The sequence below is a fragment of the Pelodiscus sinensis genome, chromosome 9 (genome assembly GCF_049634645.1).
Source record: "Pelodiscus sinensis isolate JC-2024 chromosome 9, ASM4963464v1, whole genome shotgun sequence".
NCBI classification, from domain to species: Eukaryota; Metazoa; Chordata; order Testudines; family Trionychidae; genus Pelodiscus; species Pelodiscus sinensis.
In genome coordinates, this window is record NC_134719.1 from 58,535,168 (window position 1) to 58,548,713 (window position 13,546).

At 56.1% G+C, this 13,546-nt stretch overlaps 1 protein-coding gene across 1 annotated transcript in view; it reads right to left on the reverse strand.

The window, feature by feature from the left end:
- The window catches only part of CACNA1E (calcium voltage-gated channel subunit alpha1 E), a 264,347-nt gene that overhangs the window by 215,844 nt on the left and 34,957 nt on the right, over positions 1-13,546 (reverse strand). Inside the window, exon 3 of the mRNA XM_075936805.1 lies at positions 7,807-8,073. Within this exon, the coding sequence (XP_075792920.1) occupies positions 7,807-8,073 (267 nt within the window). The remainder of the gene's footprint in view (positions 1-7,806; positions 8,074-13,546) is intronic.

The following is a 13,546-nucleotide window of genomic DNA, read 5'->3' on the forward strand; positions in this document are numbered from 1 at the left end:
GCGACCCTTGGGCTCAGCTCTACCCACTAGGCAGGACTGCCCATGCCTTGACTGTGACAATAGATACAAACAATGGGCCAAGCCCACATTCCTGATATGGTCCATTCATGACAGAACAGTGACGGTGAAGGGAGGCTGTCAGAGCAAGGGAGGAGGTAGGGCTGAGGCGTGCTGCACTCCAGCCATCCCCAACAGGCGCTGTGCCATCAAGAGGGCTTCTACTGCCAAAGCAAGCTAGAAAGGCCTAGAGGCGGCTCTGAATTGCAGAGTGCGCCAAAAGTAGCCCCAGCGATTGGGGGAGCACAGACATGGTGCACTACCAGCCTTGCCCCCTCCTCCTTGTCTCTTCCCATCGGTGTCTTGCACCAAAGAGACCTCCATCATCCTGGAGGACTGAGCCTTTTGAACCTAATTCTACTCCTTTCACGCCAGTGCCACTTAGTTGGCTTTAACAGACTAGCTAAGTTCCTGATTTCGGCCAGTCTATGGTACAGGAGAACCAGATTTCGTATCTGGAAGCATTAAAAAGCATGGTAGACAATTCGGAAAGTTCACCCTCTAACTCTACAAGGAGGGCCAAATGCAGATTTGTGTAAGCGGGCACAACCCTACTGCTGGCCTCCAACTACATAAGGTTTGGATTTGGCCACTGTAATTTATACATGTATGCACATATGAATAAGTTAGATGTATATGGTTGTTTACCTGTTATCTATACAATCATATCTGTATGCAAATCTCTCTCCCCTCTCCCCAGCTTTGCCTTCATAACTGGGACCCAAATCTCTCTCTCTCTCTCTCTCTCTCTCCTAAACAAAAAAGAATCACATCATATGATTTGCTGCCTTAACATCAGTTTTTTAACTTTGGTTGCCATAGAAATGGGATGCAACTTGGCATCACCATGACAACAGCTGCCTCTGTTTAAATTCACCATCTGACATGCAGCCTCTCTCTCTCTCTCTCCAGCTGTCAGAAAGATGGACCTGCCATTACACCTACTCCCAAAGCAGGCTGGAAATCTAATGAATGAAAGGCAAAGAAAGCAGCACTGGAGGAAAAAGCAGAACAATGTCAGAAGGCTCAAAATGTTTCTCCTCAGCAGCATGGCCATGCTACCGTCCCAAGGCAGACGCCAATGGATTAAATTACTGCCAGTAGGAAATCCCCAGGACTAACTGTTTTCTTTTAAACAAGTCCATGCACAACTTTTACTGCCCTTCTACAGGCTCCTCTCTGGACCCTAATCACCTCGAATAGGGCAATGCAGTAATAAGCAAGGGAACTGCAGTCGGTCATCCCCCGCGGCTGGTCCGAACCGGGTACTAACAGGGTGCAGTATGGATGCTCCTACCAATGGCCCTGGCTGGGCACTGAAACAAGGAAGCTTGTCCCCAAGTCATCGTCACGGCGTTACTAGAGTCCTCATGGGGTAACACAATGGCGCTACTCGGGGGAAGATTCGCCACTGCCGCGCACACCTGTGCAAAGCGACGGCCGAACAGGCGTAAAAGGGGCAGAGGGCCTCACGGGATGCAAGTCAGTGGAGAACACGGCTGCTGCTAGCTGGGATCGTGGTGGGCAGGGCTGCGAAGCGATTGCCCCAACACCCCCCCTGCCCCGGAACCTTTGACACAGCTGCCCTCCGAGTGGGCATCACAGAGAAGGGAGCGAGAGAGCAGTGTTGTCAGGAGGCCAGCAACACACCAGCTTAGCCCTGCCCCTTGGGCAGCCGTGTGACCTCCGCCAGGTAAGCAAAAGGATTGAGAGCCACACACTCATTGCCACAGAGTCGTTGCTCCCAGCCCAGCGGCAGACAGTTCCCGAGTCGAGCAGGGTTACCTCGCCCCTTCTGAGGTTGTAACCAACCCCAATCAACACAGCCGGCTGTCACCTGAACAATCGCACGCGTCTCTATGCGGCGCCTTTCTGGCTAGGTTGGTTTTCAGTGGGCAGTGCCAATGCTGCCAGCACACAGGGACACGTCCTCAGCTTGTATCAGTGATGGGAGCAGAGAATCAAGCCCTGCATGTCTCTTGCGCAACAAAATCCACCGACTAATTCCGGTTCCAGTCTAGCGAAGGGACAGCTTGGCTGCAGGGTCCTAAACTCAGCTCTGGACTTTCTGCCCCTAGCTAGGAAGACGGTTCTAATAGAAACACAGCTGGGCTGGAGTTGAGTTACTGGATCTTGTAAATTACAGTAGGTGGAAATTCTCTGCCATTGTGTCCCAGAGTAGGACAGGGCCTGTGGGGAGGGGTTTGTGGTAAGAGACTGCTCTATAGAGCAGTGGTTCTCACCCAGAGGTCCGAAGCCCCCATGAGAGGTTTTGGGGGGGCTGCCAAACGGGCCGCATTAGACTCGCCGGGGCCCTGGGTGTGAAGCCAAAGCCTGAGCAATGGAGTTTCACGGGGGCCCAGGCAATCACCTCGCTTGCTACCCCCTAATGCTGGCCTTGGCTTTTGTCTGCGGAAAGCCAGCTATTATGCACAGGTGGGCCATGGAGTTTTCACAGCGTGCTGAGGGGCGTCAGAAAGAACAAGAGTGAAAAGCCCTGGTAGAGAGGCTTTTGGGATGTTGGAGAAAAGAGACAGCTGCAAGACCCATGGAAGACCCTTCTCCCCTCTGTGTGGTAGGGATGTTCAATATCGGTTAATTGAATAATCGATTAACCTCATGAATTCTTATTGGTTACTCGACTATTCTATAGTCCCCGGGGGTGAGGCCGGTAGCCAGTGAGTTCTGGCCCCACTCCCGAGGAGCCCCCATCACCCCGAGCTGCTGTCTTTGTATCAGAGGCAGCAGAGTGGGGTGTCAGGCAGGAGCTGGTCCACAAGAAGAGCCAGTTTAAAAAACAGCTCCCCTCGCAGATCGGCTTCCCTGTATCAGAAGCAGCAGTGTGGGGTGGCAGCAGCCCCTCTCTGGGCGGGGGGCGTGATATCCCAGACCCGGCGCAAGCCGGAACTGAGCCAGGCTGCCTTCCCGCCTGGCCCCTAACACACTTCAAATGCAGAGCCCCAGTGGGGGTAGGTCCCAGACCCGGTGCGAGCCAGGACTGAGCCGGGCTGCTGGCCAGCCTGCTAAAAAATGTACTGGCAAGTGGCTGTGTGAGAGGGGAAGTCTATAGCATTAACCTATGAGCTTTTGCTTATTGGTTAATCAACTACACTATTATGTCCCTACTGTGTGGCTGGATAAATTTTAAAAGTGGGTCACATACAACCATCAAGACGACCCTAAGCCCTCTGCTGGGTATTGAATTAATCAAGACAGAAACACACACACAGATTCTGTTTCTCTCTTGGGATAAAACAACTGCGGAGGAAGTGCCCACACACACACACACACACACACACACACACACACAGTTTCTCTTTTGCGCGCACACACGCGCACACACACACACACACACTGTTTCTCTTTTGCGCACACGTGCATGTGCGCGCGCACGCGCACACACACACACACACACACACTCTGTTTCTCTTTTGCGCACACGCACACACACACTCTGTTTCTCTTTTGGGATAAAACAACTGAGGAGGAAGTGCCCACTATTTATCACACAGGTGTTCAGACAAGCTTAGGACAGGGGGAGACAGCAGAGAACAAAGTCTCCTATTTCTACCCAGCGCTTTGGTCTCTCTTTCAGAGAAGTGAGACAGAAGAGAGACGGCTGGAAACGCAGGGGATTTCTACAGCTCCCTTTCCTGTGCCACAAACCTTCCAAAGGACCTAGCTGGAGCCCGTGGGGCAATGCACCTACATAAAGTTTAAGCACGTGTCCAAGCACTTTGCTGGGTTGGGAGCAGAGCTCTTAGCATCTTCCAGAATCACACCCCCCGGTACCAACACTGGGGTTAAAAAATAACATGCCCGGATCTTTCCCAGCTGACCCTCTGCAGTAGCACGCCTGCATCTCCGGCTCAGCCCGATAGCTTTCCATGCCAGCATTCACCAAGTAATCCCAGGAAAGCCTGCATGGCCCATGCATCATTCATGAGGATGCACACAGGAGGCAGTCCTTGGGAAAAGGAGCCATCAGCACAGCCCGGCTTTTGTTGGCTTTCCCCCCCTTCCCCCACTACACTTTTTTTTTGTTGAAGGTGGGAGTTGCTCTAGTTGTGGTCAAGCCCGATTAATGGAAGATGAATTGAGCAGATATTGATAAGCTCCTTCCCATCTCACACTAACCGAATTGGAGCTCTCCAGGCAGCCAGGCAAATGAAATCAAGACAGGAGGCCTGGGCATTGACAGCTGCTCCCCTGACAAATGCAGCCAAGGGGGGCAGGGATGGGCTCTGGTTTTAACAGATGTGATTCCATTGGCGTTTGAATGTTAAAGATGACTTCAGAAAAAAGAAACAGAATGATCCTCTAGCTCAAATGCAACTGGCTGCTGCCTAGGATTTGTCACATTAGCAAGCAGGGGGGACGGAGGGGGAGCAATTCCACCTGAAGCTAATCAATCTGGTTTGAGAGGCTTGGACACCCCCCCCCCCCCATAAGAAAATTAACGCCATTCGCTCACATTTCTCTTTCTTCCTTCTAATGTATCATCCCTGTTTACACTGAAAAGCAAAAGTGAAGAGGCTGCTGGTTATAATTACACATTTACCCAGCAGATATACAGGACTGAATCACCAGTTCCCAGTTATTTTTATCCCTATTACCTAGTCAACTGGGTTTGGATAAAGAAGGCACCTCTCCTCCCCCCACCCTCCTGATCCAAGTTGGTTTTCCTCTGTGTCGCCCTCGTGATAACCAGCATCTCTGAAAACAGCCGGCCTCCTAGCTTTGGCAAGTTACCTTCTCATTGACTATGGTCAAGATCTAAAACTCACCTCCATCGACTAGTTGCATTGCAAGCTTAGAGGCCATTCTGGGATTCAATCCGCAGGCTTTGCTTTAGACTTTGCAGATACTCGCACAAGTATTTCGCGTCTCTAGGACTGGTTCGAGGCACTATCCCTTTTAACTGATTGTACCAGTGTACAATTACAAGGAGAAAATAACAAGCATTTTGCATTATCTGATAATAGTATGCAATTACCATGCCCCCTCATTAGGCGACTCTGTAATAAGATTAACCCTGCCCCAAATGATTGCACTTTGAGCTCTGGAGTACATTAAAAACTGTCCTCTCATTTCAGACCTTGCGCCACCACACAACCTTGCTGAGGGGCCCTCAGTGCTGTCTAAAAGAGAAGGATCACATTCTTGGGCTCGCAGACTGAAAAGATGCACTGGGCACGGCGTTGGCGCTTCGCCTCCAGCGGCATTTCAGTTTTCATTCCCAGTGCGTATTCCGCTCTGCCCAAGACACGCATTCTTTGTACCCGGTCACGGTCAAAACACCGCGTCGGTGTAAGAGACAGCAGAACCCTCCAGGCCATGTGGTAAAGAACAGCACGAATGCTTTCAGGCAGATGAGTTTCCTGGAAAGAGGAGACCTCCGCTTGCTCCATTGGTTAAATGGACAAGCGATCCGAAGGAGGCCACGATGCCAATGGTTTCATTAGAACGGCGCAATGGGAATAGAGCCTTGGCTTTGGCAAAAGAAACGATAAGTTAAACTATGGCTTTATAAATTCCTGGGGAGGGTCCACAGCCCCCAGCCCAGTGGGAAATCACTCTAAAGGTAAGCTGTACAGGGCAGAGACTGGTTTTCTAAGATGTGTGTGTACAGCACCTCCGACAAGGGGACCCGCTTGGGGATTTTAGCCATCCGCAGCAAAATAATTAGCGCCTCCCTCCACCTCACAGAACGAAGCGTCCGAATAATTTGCCATCTTTTGGGAAAGGAGGCTTCTCCGCCTAAGCAAACGGCACCCAGGGCCCCGAAGACATGTGCACGGATACTCCTGGGCTGGGCTGCAGAGCTCTCTTGATGCTCAGATGTCTCGGCCCAGACTGCAGCGAGGAGCGACACGCTGCCGGGTAGTTAGGAGAGTGAGATTTAAACCCGCCATAAAGCATCTGAAGCATTTAATAGACCCGAGCAGCTTCTCCAATACCAAAAAGCCCTTTTATTTGCCTTAACTGCCTCACACGCACTGCCAACGGCCTAACCTCTGTCATCATGTCACTCCGGGGGGCTGGCCCTGCTTCAGCAAAGCATCTGCGCATGTACTGTGGAGTTTTGCTGAACCTCAGTGTTACTATGACTGATGTCTTGGCATAGCTTTGTTCAGGCTCTTAAATGAAAACCGGTCCCTCCAGCCTCCTTTCCTAGCATAGCCTGTCTACCCACCGTGGACTAAGGGCATTTGCTCTGGGTACCAGGGCAAGCTCCTTTCTGTCTAAGCCCAGAAGCGTTCAGTCCCTCCAACAACCCAGGTAGCATATGAGGGGGAAGCAATGGCAGAAGCAATTTGCCACTGCAGGGCAGAGTTAGAAGGTGAGTAGGGCCATCTCTAAGCAGCCAGCTTGGCTCCCGTCTGGCCCGAGGAAGCTATGGAAAGAGCAGCCCATCAACCACATCCCACTGCAGCCCACCCCACGCCTGGAGAGGGGGGAAGCCGGGCAGTGGGGAGCTGTCCCTGGTGCTCACGGCGTGTGTGGGCAAAGAGCTGAGAGCAGGGTGGAGCCTGGGATGCTGGCTAAGGGAGGGGGGGTCTCTGCAGCCGTACCAGGAGTTTTGTGCAGTGCTGGAGCTCCCTGTGAGAAGCAGGGGAGTTCTCTGAGCCAGTGCCCAGCCCTGGACACAGGGGGGGGGGGGGGGGGGAGGGGCTGCTGGGGTAACCCCAGTCACCCTTCTCCTCACTCAAGAGCTGTCCCGGGGGCTGAAGGGGGAACCTCCTTCCGGAACAGGGGCCGGCAGCTCTGCATGGGGCTGTGCTGAGGGCACCCCCATAGCAGCAGCTGGGCGGTGAAGCCAGGGAAGGGGATGGCTGGCCTGGGGGGGGGATGCACCTGCTGGTGGGGGAGAGGCTGGACAGCCACGCAGGAGCTTCTGGAGAGCCTGAGCCCTCCCAAGGCATTCGCACCCCCTGCCTCTGAGGAACAGGAAGGCAGCCGAGCTCAGCTCTGGGACAAAGCCCAACTGAGGCGGGGGAGGGGGAATCTTCCAGCTCCTCCCTGTGCCACACGTGGCAGAGACCTAGTTTCTGGTGCACCCTGGGCCGGTGGGGGCCAGCCCAGCCTAGCCAGCCCTTAGCGGCTCCAGCCCGGAGCGCAGCTGGGAGGGTGCTGAAGGCGGTTTTCCTGCCTGTCCCCGCGGGGAACCTGGGGGTGAAGTGAAGGCAGCAAAGCGCCCAGCCGAGTCCTGCGGCACCAAGGGGGGGCTGTTTCCAGTCAGAGGAGCGCCCCCTCTCCCGCATTGTAGCCAGCAGCAAAAGGGGAGCGAGCCCTTTCAGGGAGGGGGAGGGGGAACCGGGAACGGGGGGGGGGTGCTAAGTGTCTCCGCATTTCTGCAGACTGGCAGGAAGCGGAGCGGCGAGCGGGGGCGGGTCACACACACACAGGAGCCCCAATTAGCCCCGGAGTCGGTGGCGAGGACCCCTTGGATTCTAGCCCCGAGTTCTTAAGCAGCCAACCCGGAGCCTTCATTGGCCGGGAGACATTTGGCTCAACCCCCCCCGGGAAAGGGGAGCAACTCCAGCCAGGAAACCGAAATGACTGCGGGGAGGGAGGGGGCGCACCACGGTGCCCCCGTGTGCCACAGAGCCTGGCCCGGAGGCGCTTACCTTGGCCACGCTGCTGCGCGCCTGCCGGCTAGGGCCACACACGCGCGGCTCTGCGCGCAGGCAGGTCCGGCCGGGGGAGGCCAGGGCGCAGCCCGGGGCCGGGCGGGGGAAAGGATATGGCCAGTCGATGAGCTTCTTGGCGTATTTCCGGACCATGTTGTCCTCCCCGAAGAGGAAGAGGGATCTGTTGACGGTGAAGCAGTTCTGCCGGACCGGGATGGGGTTGTACAGCGCCATCGTCCTGGCCCGCTGCGCTTTGGTTTGCTTGAAGGCTGCCGGGGAGGCTCCGGGAGGCGCGGGGGCTCCCTGGCGGATCCGGTTCTGTTCGGAGCCCCCTTCTCCGGCTCCCAGGCGGCCGGCCACCGCCTCCCCGAAGCGAGCCATCCTGGAAGAGAACAGAGAGGCGACCCAATCAAGGCACCCACCGACTCCCAGCCAGCGGCCGGGGGGCGAAGCGATCCGGGTCGGCAAGTCCCCGCTCGGAGCTGCTCAGTCTAGTGGCCCGCGCTCGGGGTCTCGTCCATTCCTCGGGCGCCGGGGAGCCTTTCAGCACCAGCCCCGCGGCATGCTCCGGAGCCGGCTGCCCGCCACGCCGGGCTCTTCTGCTGGCCGGCCCGGGGACCAGCTGGAGAGCAAGCGGCGGAGAGGCTGAGTCCCTTGGCGCAGCCCCTCGGCAGCATCCGCGCGTTCCGCCCCGGAGCCAGTCCCGGGGGCCGGGCTGCGAACCACCCGCCCGGCGCGGGGCCCCGCCGCCTTCACGCCCGCACGGGAGCCGCGCCAGAGCCCGCTTGGTCCCGGCCGCTCCTCAGCGCCGCGCCGCCAGCCAGCCGAGCCATGGGGCCGTGCGCCCCGGCCAGGAGCGCGCAACAGGCGCGGGCAGCGCCGCCGGCAGGGCGGACTGGTCAGAGCCAGGCGCGGAGCGTCCTCGCCGGGGTCTGCATCTTCCTCCGCCGCCGCCTCCCGGCTGCTCTCCGCGCCCCCCGCTGCCTGGCTCGCAGCGCCAATGGCAGAGGCAGCCGGTACCCGCGCCTGGCTCGGGGGCCGAGGCGGGCGGGGGAGGCTGTGGAGGGAACAAAGAAGCGAAGCGGAGCCGGCTCGGAGGAGCTGACGCCTGCTGCTGCGCCCCCCTCGCCCCGCTCCGGGCTCTGAAGCGGCTGCAGCCCCCGGGGGCGGCTGGGGGACCCCTCCCCTCCCCTCCCCGGCCGGGCAGCTCCCAGGCGCGGAGGCAGGGAAAGCAACGCCCCGCGCCCCGCCCCTGGAGCCACAGCCCCGAGCCAGCCGCGCGCGCCCCGCGCAAGGGAGAAGCTTTGCGCCCTGCGCGCAAGGGAGCCGCCCGGCCTCCCAACGCGCGCCTGCGGGCACCCACTCACCCGCAGCGCAGCGCCGGCCCGGGCGGGTTCGGCTTGTGCAGGCGGCTGTGCGCCCTCCGCGCGCACAGCCCCGCCACCAGCGCAGCGCTGGGCCCAGCCCCGCAACCCCGGCAGCGCACGCCGAAGCCCGGCGCCCTCTAGCCCTGCCTCTGGATCCTCTGCCGCCCTGCACGTCCACCAGCCGGGCGCCCCACCACCGCCACTACCCCAGCCAGCGCCAGCAACCCTCCAGCACCTTCCCCCCACACCCCTAGCAACCAGAGGGGCAATGGGGCCAGCGCCCAGCACCTGTGCCTCAATGGGTGCCACGAGGGTGAGCGGACCTTGGCAATCTTAGCTTCCTTTCCAGAGGCTGGAGCCCCTGCCCAGTAACTAGCACCAGTACCCAGCCTCTCTGCAAAACCAAGCCCAGCTACCTGGAGTTGGTGACCGAAAACCAGAGGCCGCTGCTGAAAACCTTGTTTGAACACCCCCTCTCCTTGTCCCCAGTCTGCCAGAGCCCACTTCCAAGAGTAGCCTTTCCTGTTGAAACCGTAGCCCCATTAAGGCAGGAGCTATCCCATGCTCTGGTGGGACAGCTGGGCTGAGTGGCCCCCAAACTGCTCCTGTCAGGCATAATAAACCTGATCAACGCTGCCAGAAGCTTGGTTTTTTGGGGGGTTTTTTGGGGGGGAGGGAGATGCAGAGAACCCAGAACACAGGCTCTGCTTCTGCAGGCAGAATGAAACTGGTTTTTTTTCAAAGGGTGGCTGTGTGGATGGGGTTTATTTTAAACCCAAACAGCTGTAAGGAACCTGGCTGCTGTGTCTTGGATCACCTCTGCGCCCGCAAGCATTGATCACACCAGCTAATCAAGTCATAACTGCTGGTCTCAGAGGGGGTGCATCTGCACAGCACCGTTATTTCGAACAACGGCCCTTATTTCGAAATAACAATGCGACCGTCTACACTGCAATTCCGTTATTGCAAAATAAAACCAAAATAACCGACAGCTTATTCCGACTTCCGTAACCCTCATTCCACAAGAAATCATGCCTCTTCCAAAACAGCGATTTTGAAATAGTGGTGTGGACACCGCCCGGCCGCTGTTTCAAAAAGCTCCTCCCCCAGGGCCATTCAAAGGAATTACTCCCCAGTGCATCCTGGGGCTAAAGCAAAGTAGCGTGACTACATTAAGGGAGCCTGCCTCGGACTAATTGTGAGGCTTCCCTGTAGTGTAGACGCGCTATTTTGAAATAAGCTGTTTCAGAATATTTCTTCCGGAATAGCTTATTTTGAAATACGGTGCAGTGTAGACGTGCCCAATGGTCTTACCAGCTCCATTTGAACTACCCTACTGTCATTGGCCTCCATCTCCCCAGAAGGCACTGCTGAGTTCCCAGGGCCAGCACAGAAGCAACCAACGAATTTCACTCCCTTCCCTCCCCAGCTTGGCCAAGTCTCCTCCTTCACTCCAACCAGCCTGTGAGCTTTTCCAGTAAATGCAGGGGAGGGGTGAACAGTGTGTGGTGAATATTCACACTTTGCAGGGTGCTGGTAAGTTTTATACAATCACATGGCACCAATTCTGGCCTCTGATTGGATGGCACATATGTAGCAAACCGGTGTGTGCAAACAGCAAGCGGAACCACCAGCCGCACAGCCTGGCCTGTCCTTTGGGCCGATATTCCAGCATTCCTGTGTGCAGCAAGCGCGGACTGTCCACTCCCGCTGGCCCCTTCCAGCAAGGGTGACAGGACTGTCAACCCCATATGGGACTTAAAGGCACTTTCTGAATGAGAACTGGGCTGGGCCCTATGCCCCTTACACCAGGCTGCAGGCAGCCCAAAAGGCACCATCCCTGGTAATCACCTCCCAGGCAGTGGGACAGAGCTGCCATGGCTTCCCCTCCGCTGCTGAGCTGGTTACTTGGGAAATGTCAGCGCTGGCGCAATTCAGAGCAAGCCATGCTGGGGAAGGACAATGGTGGATTTAAACCAACCTAGTTACCTCTCCCTCCCCCTGAGCCACAGCTTTCCTCTCCCCTACCTGTCAGGGGCTGGGAACTCCTCTGTCCTGCCACCCGACCCTCCCCATGGATGCCCCGCACCGAGAAGCTGCAGGGGTGCTAAGCAGGGAGGCAAGGCGTGGGATCAGGCTTGCGGAGCTCAGTGCACGCCTGCCAGCACTGCTGAAGTCAGAGGCCCCGCAGCCCCAGAGCTGGGGTGCTGGCTTTGCGGCTGGCTGCGCCGCAAACGAGATTCGGCGCCATCTGGAGCGGTCCTTGCCATTGCCAACATGCAGCTAGCCGGAGGGAGGGGCGGAGGCCGTACTACTGACTGATGCCTAACTACAGTGCAACTGATTCGCGACAGGCAAGAGGCTGCCCTCACGGAAACCATGACGATTGGCGGCTCCGTCCTGTCCCCTCCGCCCAGCACCGCGTCGGGAGGGAGGTTGCTCTTCCCACTTTTGGACTGTGTGAATTCAGCCTGTAGTATGGCCACAGGCCAGATAACGCTCCCCAGCTCAGCCGAGCGCTCTGCCCTCCTGCTTGCGCTGCCAGGTGCTCCTGGGGTTTTCTGATTCATGCCACGTTAGCAACGCTTGTGGCTTCTGGGATGAGTTTTCGCTCTGGGCCAAATGCTTGTGGCTCCAGCTAGTTGCCAGATCTCGCTAATTTCACAGGGAATGATGCAAAATTATTTCCCTACCCTCCAGTTCCTGCTCTGTCTCACACACCTAGCTAGCTCAGGGCAACACAACAATAGGATTTTCCCCTCCCAGCAAGGCCCAGGGAGGTGGGGACAACTTTCTCCCATCAGAGCAAAGACACTTGTGGCTCCAGCGACAAACTCCAGGTTCAGAGCAAAGAAGGAACTCTTGATTGCTCCCCTCCAAGCCACCCAGTGGCAAGGGAACAATCATTTTGCCCCTCCCCACCCTCTCCTCCTTCCCATGTGCAACAGGGGATCTATGAGAGAGGAATTCCTTCACAGGAGGGGGTGAATCTGGGAAGCAGCCTCCCCACACCACTGTGACCAAGAAGACTCTCTACTCCCTACACGGCAGAAGGACAATGCAATGGGCCGTTCACTTGTCCCCGTGCAGAACCAAGGGAGTGCCAATGTTAAGAGGGGATATGGGAGAAGAGAGAATCTTTCAGGAAGACACAGAATGCATGAAACAGAATTGTCCCAGCTAGGCAAGGGGCTGAAGGACTCATTTCCCGCAAGTATCAGTTTTGTTTAATGACTCCCACTCCAGCATACGGCTCTGCTAACGGTTTGCTGGGCAAGTGGGAAAGGTGACGAACCTACAGATGTTTGAACAGTGCAAAGGCCCTATGGGTTTAGAGCTGGTTAAATTTCTTGGGAATGGAAAAGATCAGGACCCAGTGTCACCGACAGGCAGGGGCATAGGGGTGTGCTTTGAAGGTACAAGGACTGGGGGTGTTGTGATGACTGAGCCTAGAAATTGACTCCAGTTAAATTAATGGAGATTGCCTATCTCCTAGAACTGGAAGGGACCTTGAAAGGTCATCAAATCCAGTCCCCTGCCTTCACAGTACCATCCCTGACAATTTTTTGCCCCAAATGGCCTCCTCAAGGATTGAACTCACAATCCTGGCTCTAGCAGGCCAATGCTCAAACCACTGAGCTATCTATCCCTCCCCCTTCACCACACGAAGAAAGTGGAAGTCCATCCAATGCCACAATAACTTACAACCATACTGATGGGGCAAGGAAGAAAAGGAGCTGGGCAGACTGAATTAAGATCGTGCCCGGCAAACAGGAAAAGTGTGGAACCAGAAATCAGTTCATTGTGTCAGAAATTAGACCTAGACAGGGTAACAAGGAGATGGGCTATTCCATCCACCCCTCCCCTTTGGGGGGCCTTGCAAAAGAGACCTTTGGGGTGAAAACTAGCTATTAGAACCAGCATCACCATCAGGTCTGCCACTTCCTGGGACCACAGACCTTCCGTGCCCTAATCCTAGGAGATGTCCTGATCAGACCAGGCAAGAGTGAAAGACCCAGCTGATAGGATTGCTCCAGCTGACTCCTTGGGGTGAAATGGGATTTGACTTTAGCAGTGGCAGCAAAAGTTCCTGTCGGTCTCAGCTAGCGTCTCCTTTCCCCACAAAGACGGCGATGGCCACTTTGCTACCCTCTACGAGATGGCCAGATAAGAAGAGTTTCCTACTAAAACCTCCGTCCGGCTCAAGGGAACACGGGAACAATGGGTGCTGTTAAAATTAAAGCCTCGCTATTTCTATTGCTTTGTTTGTCTTTTGTTTCTTTATCTTTAATAAAAAGTTACATTGATGTTAATGGTGTCTTTGCCATCGTTCTAAGCAGGCTGAAGCTGCTCTACACCTAACACACTGTTTAATGCTGGGCAGTGACGGGGTTATGTTAACATCCGTGGCCCATTTATTTCATCTAAATTAATACAGTAGGGAGGGATTCATCTTTACAGAGCACTGGCTAGTTCGTAGGTATTGAC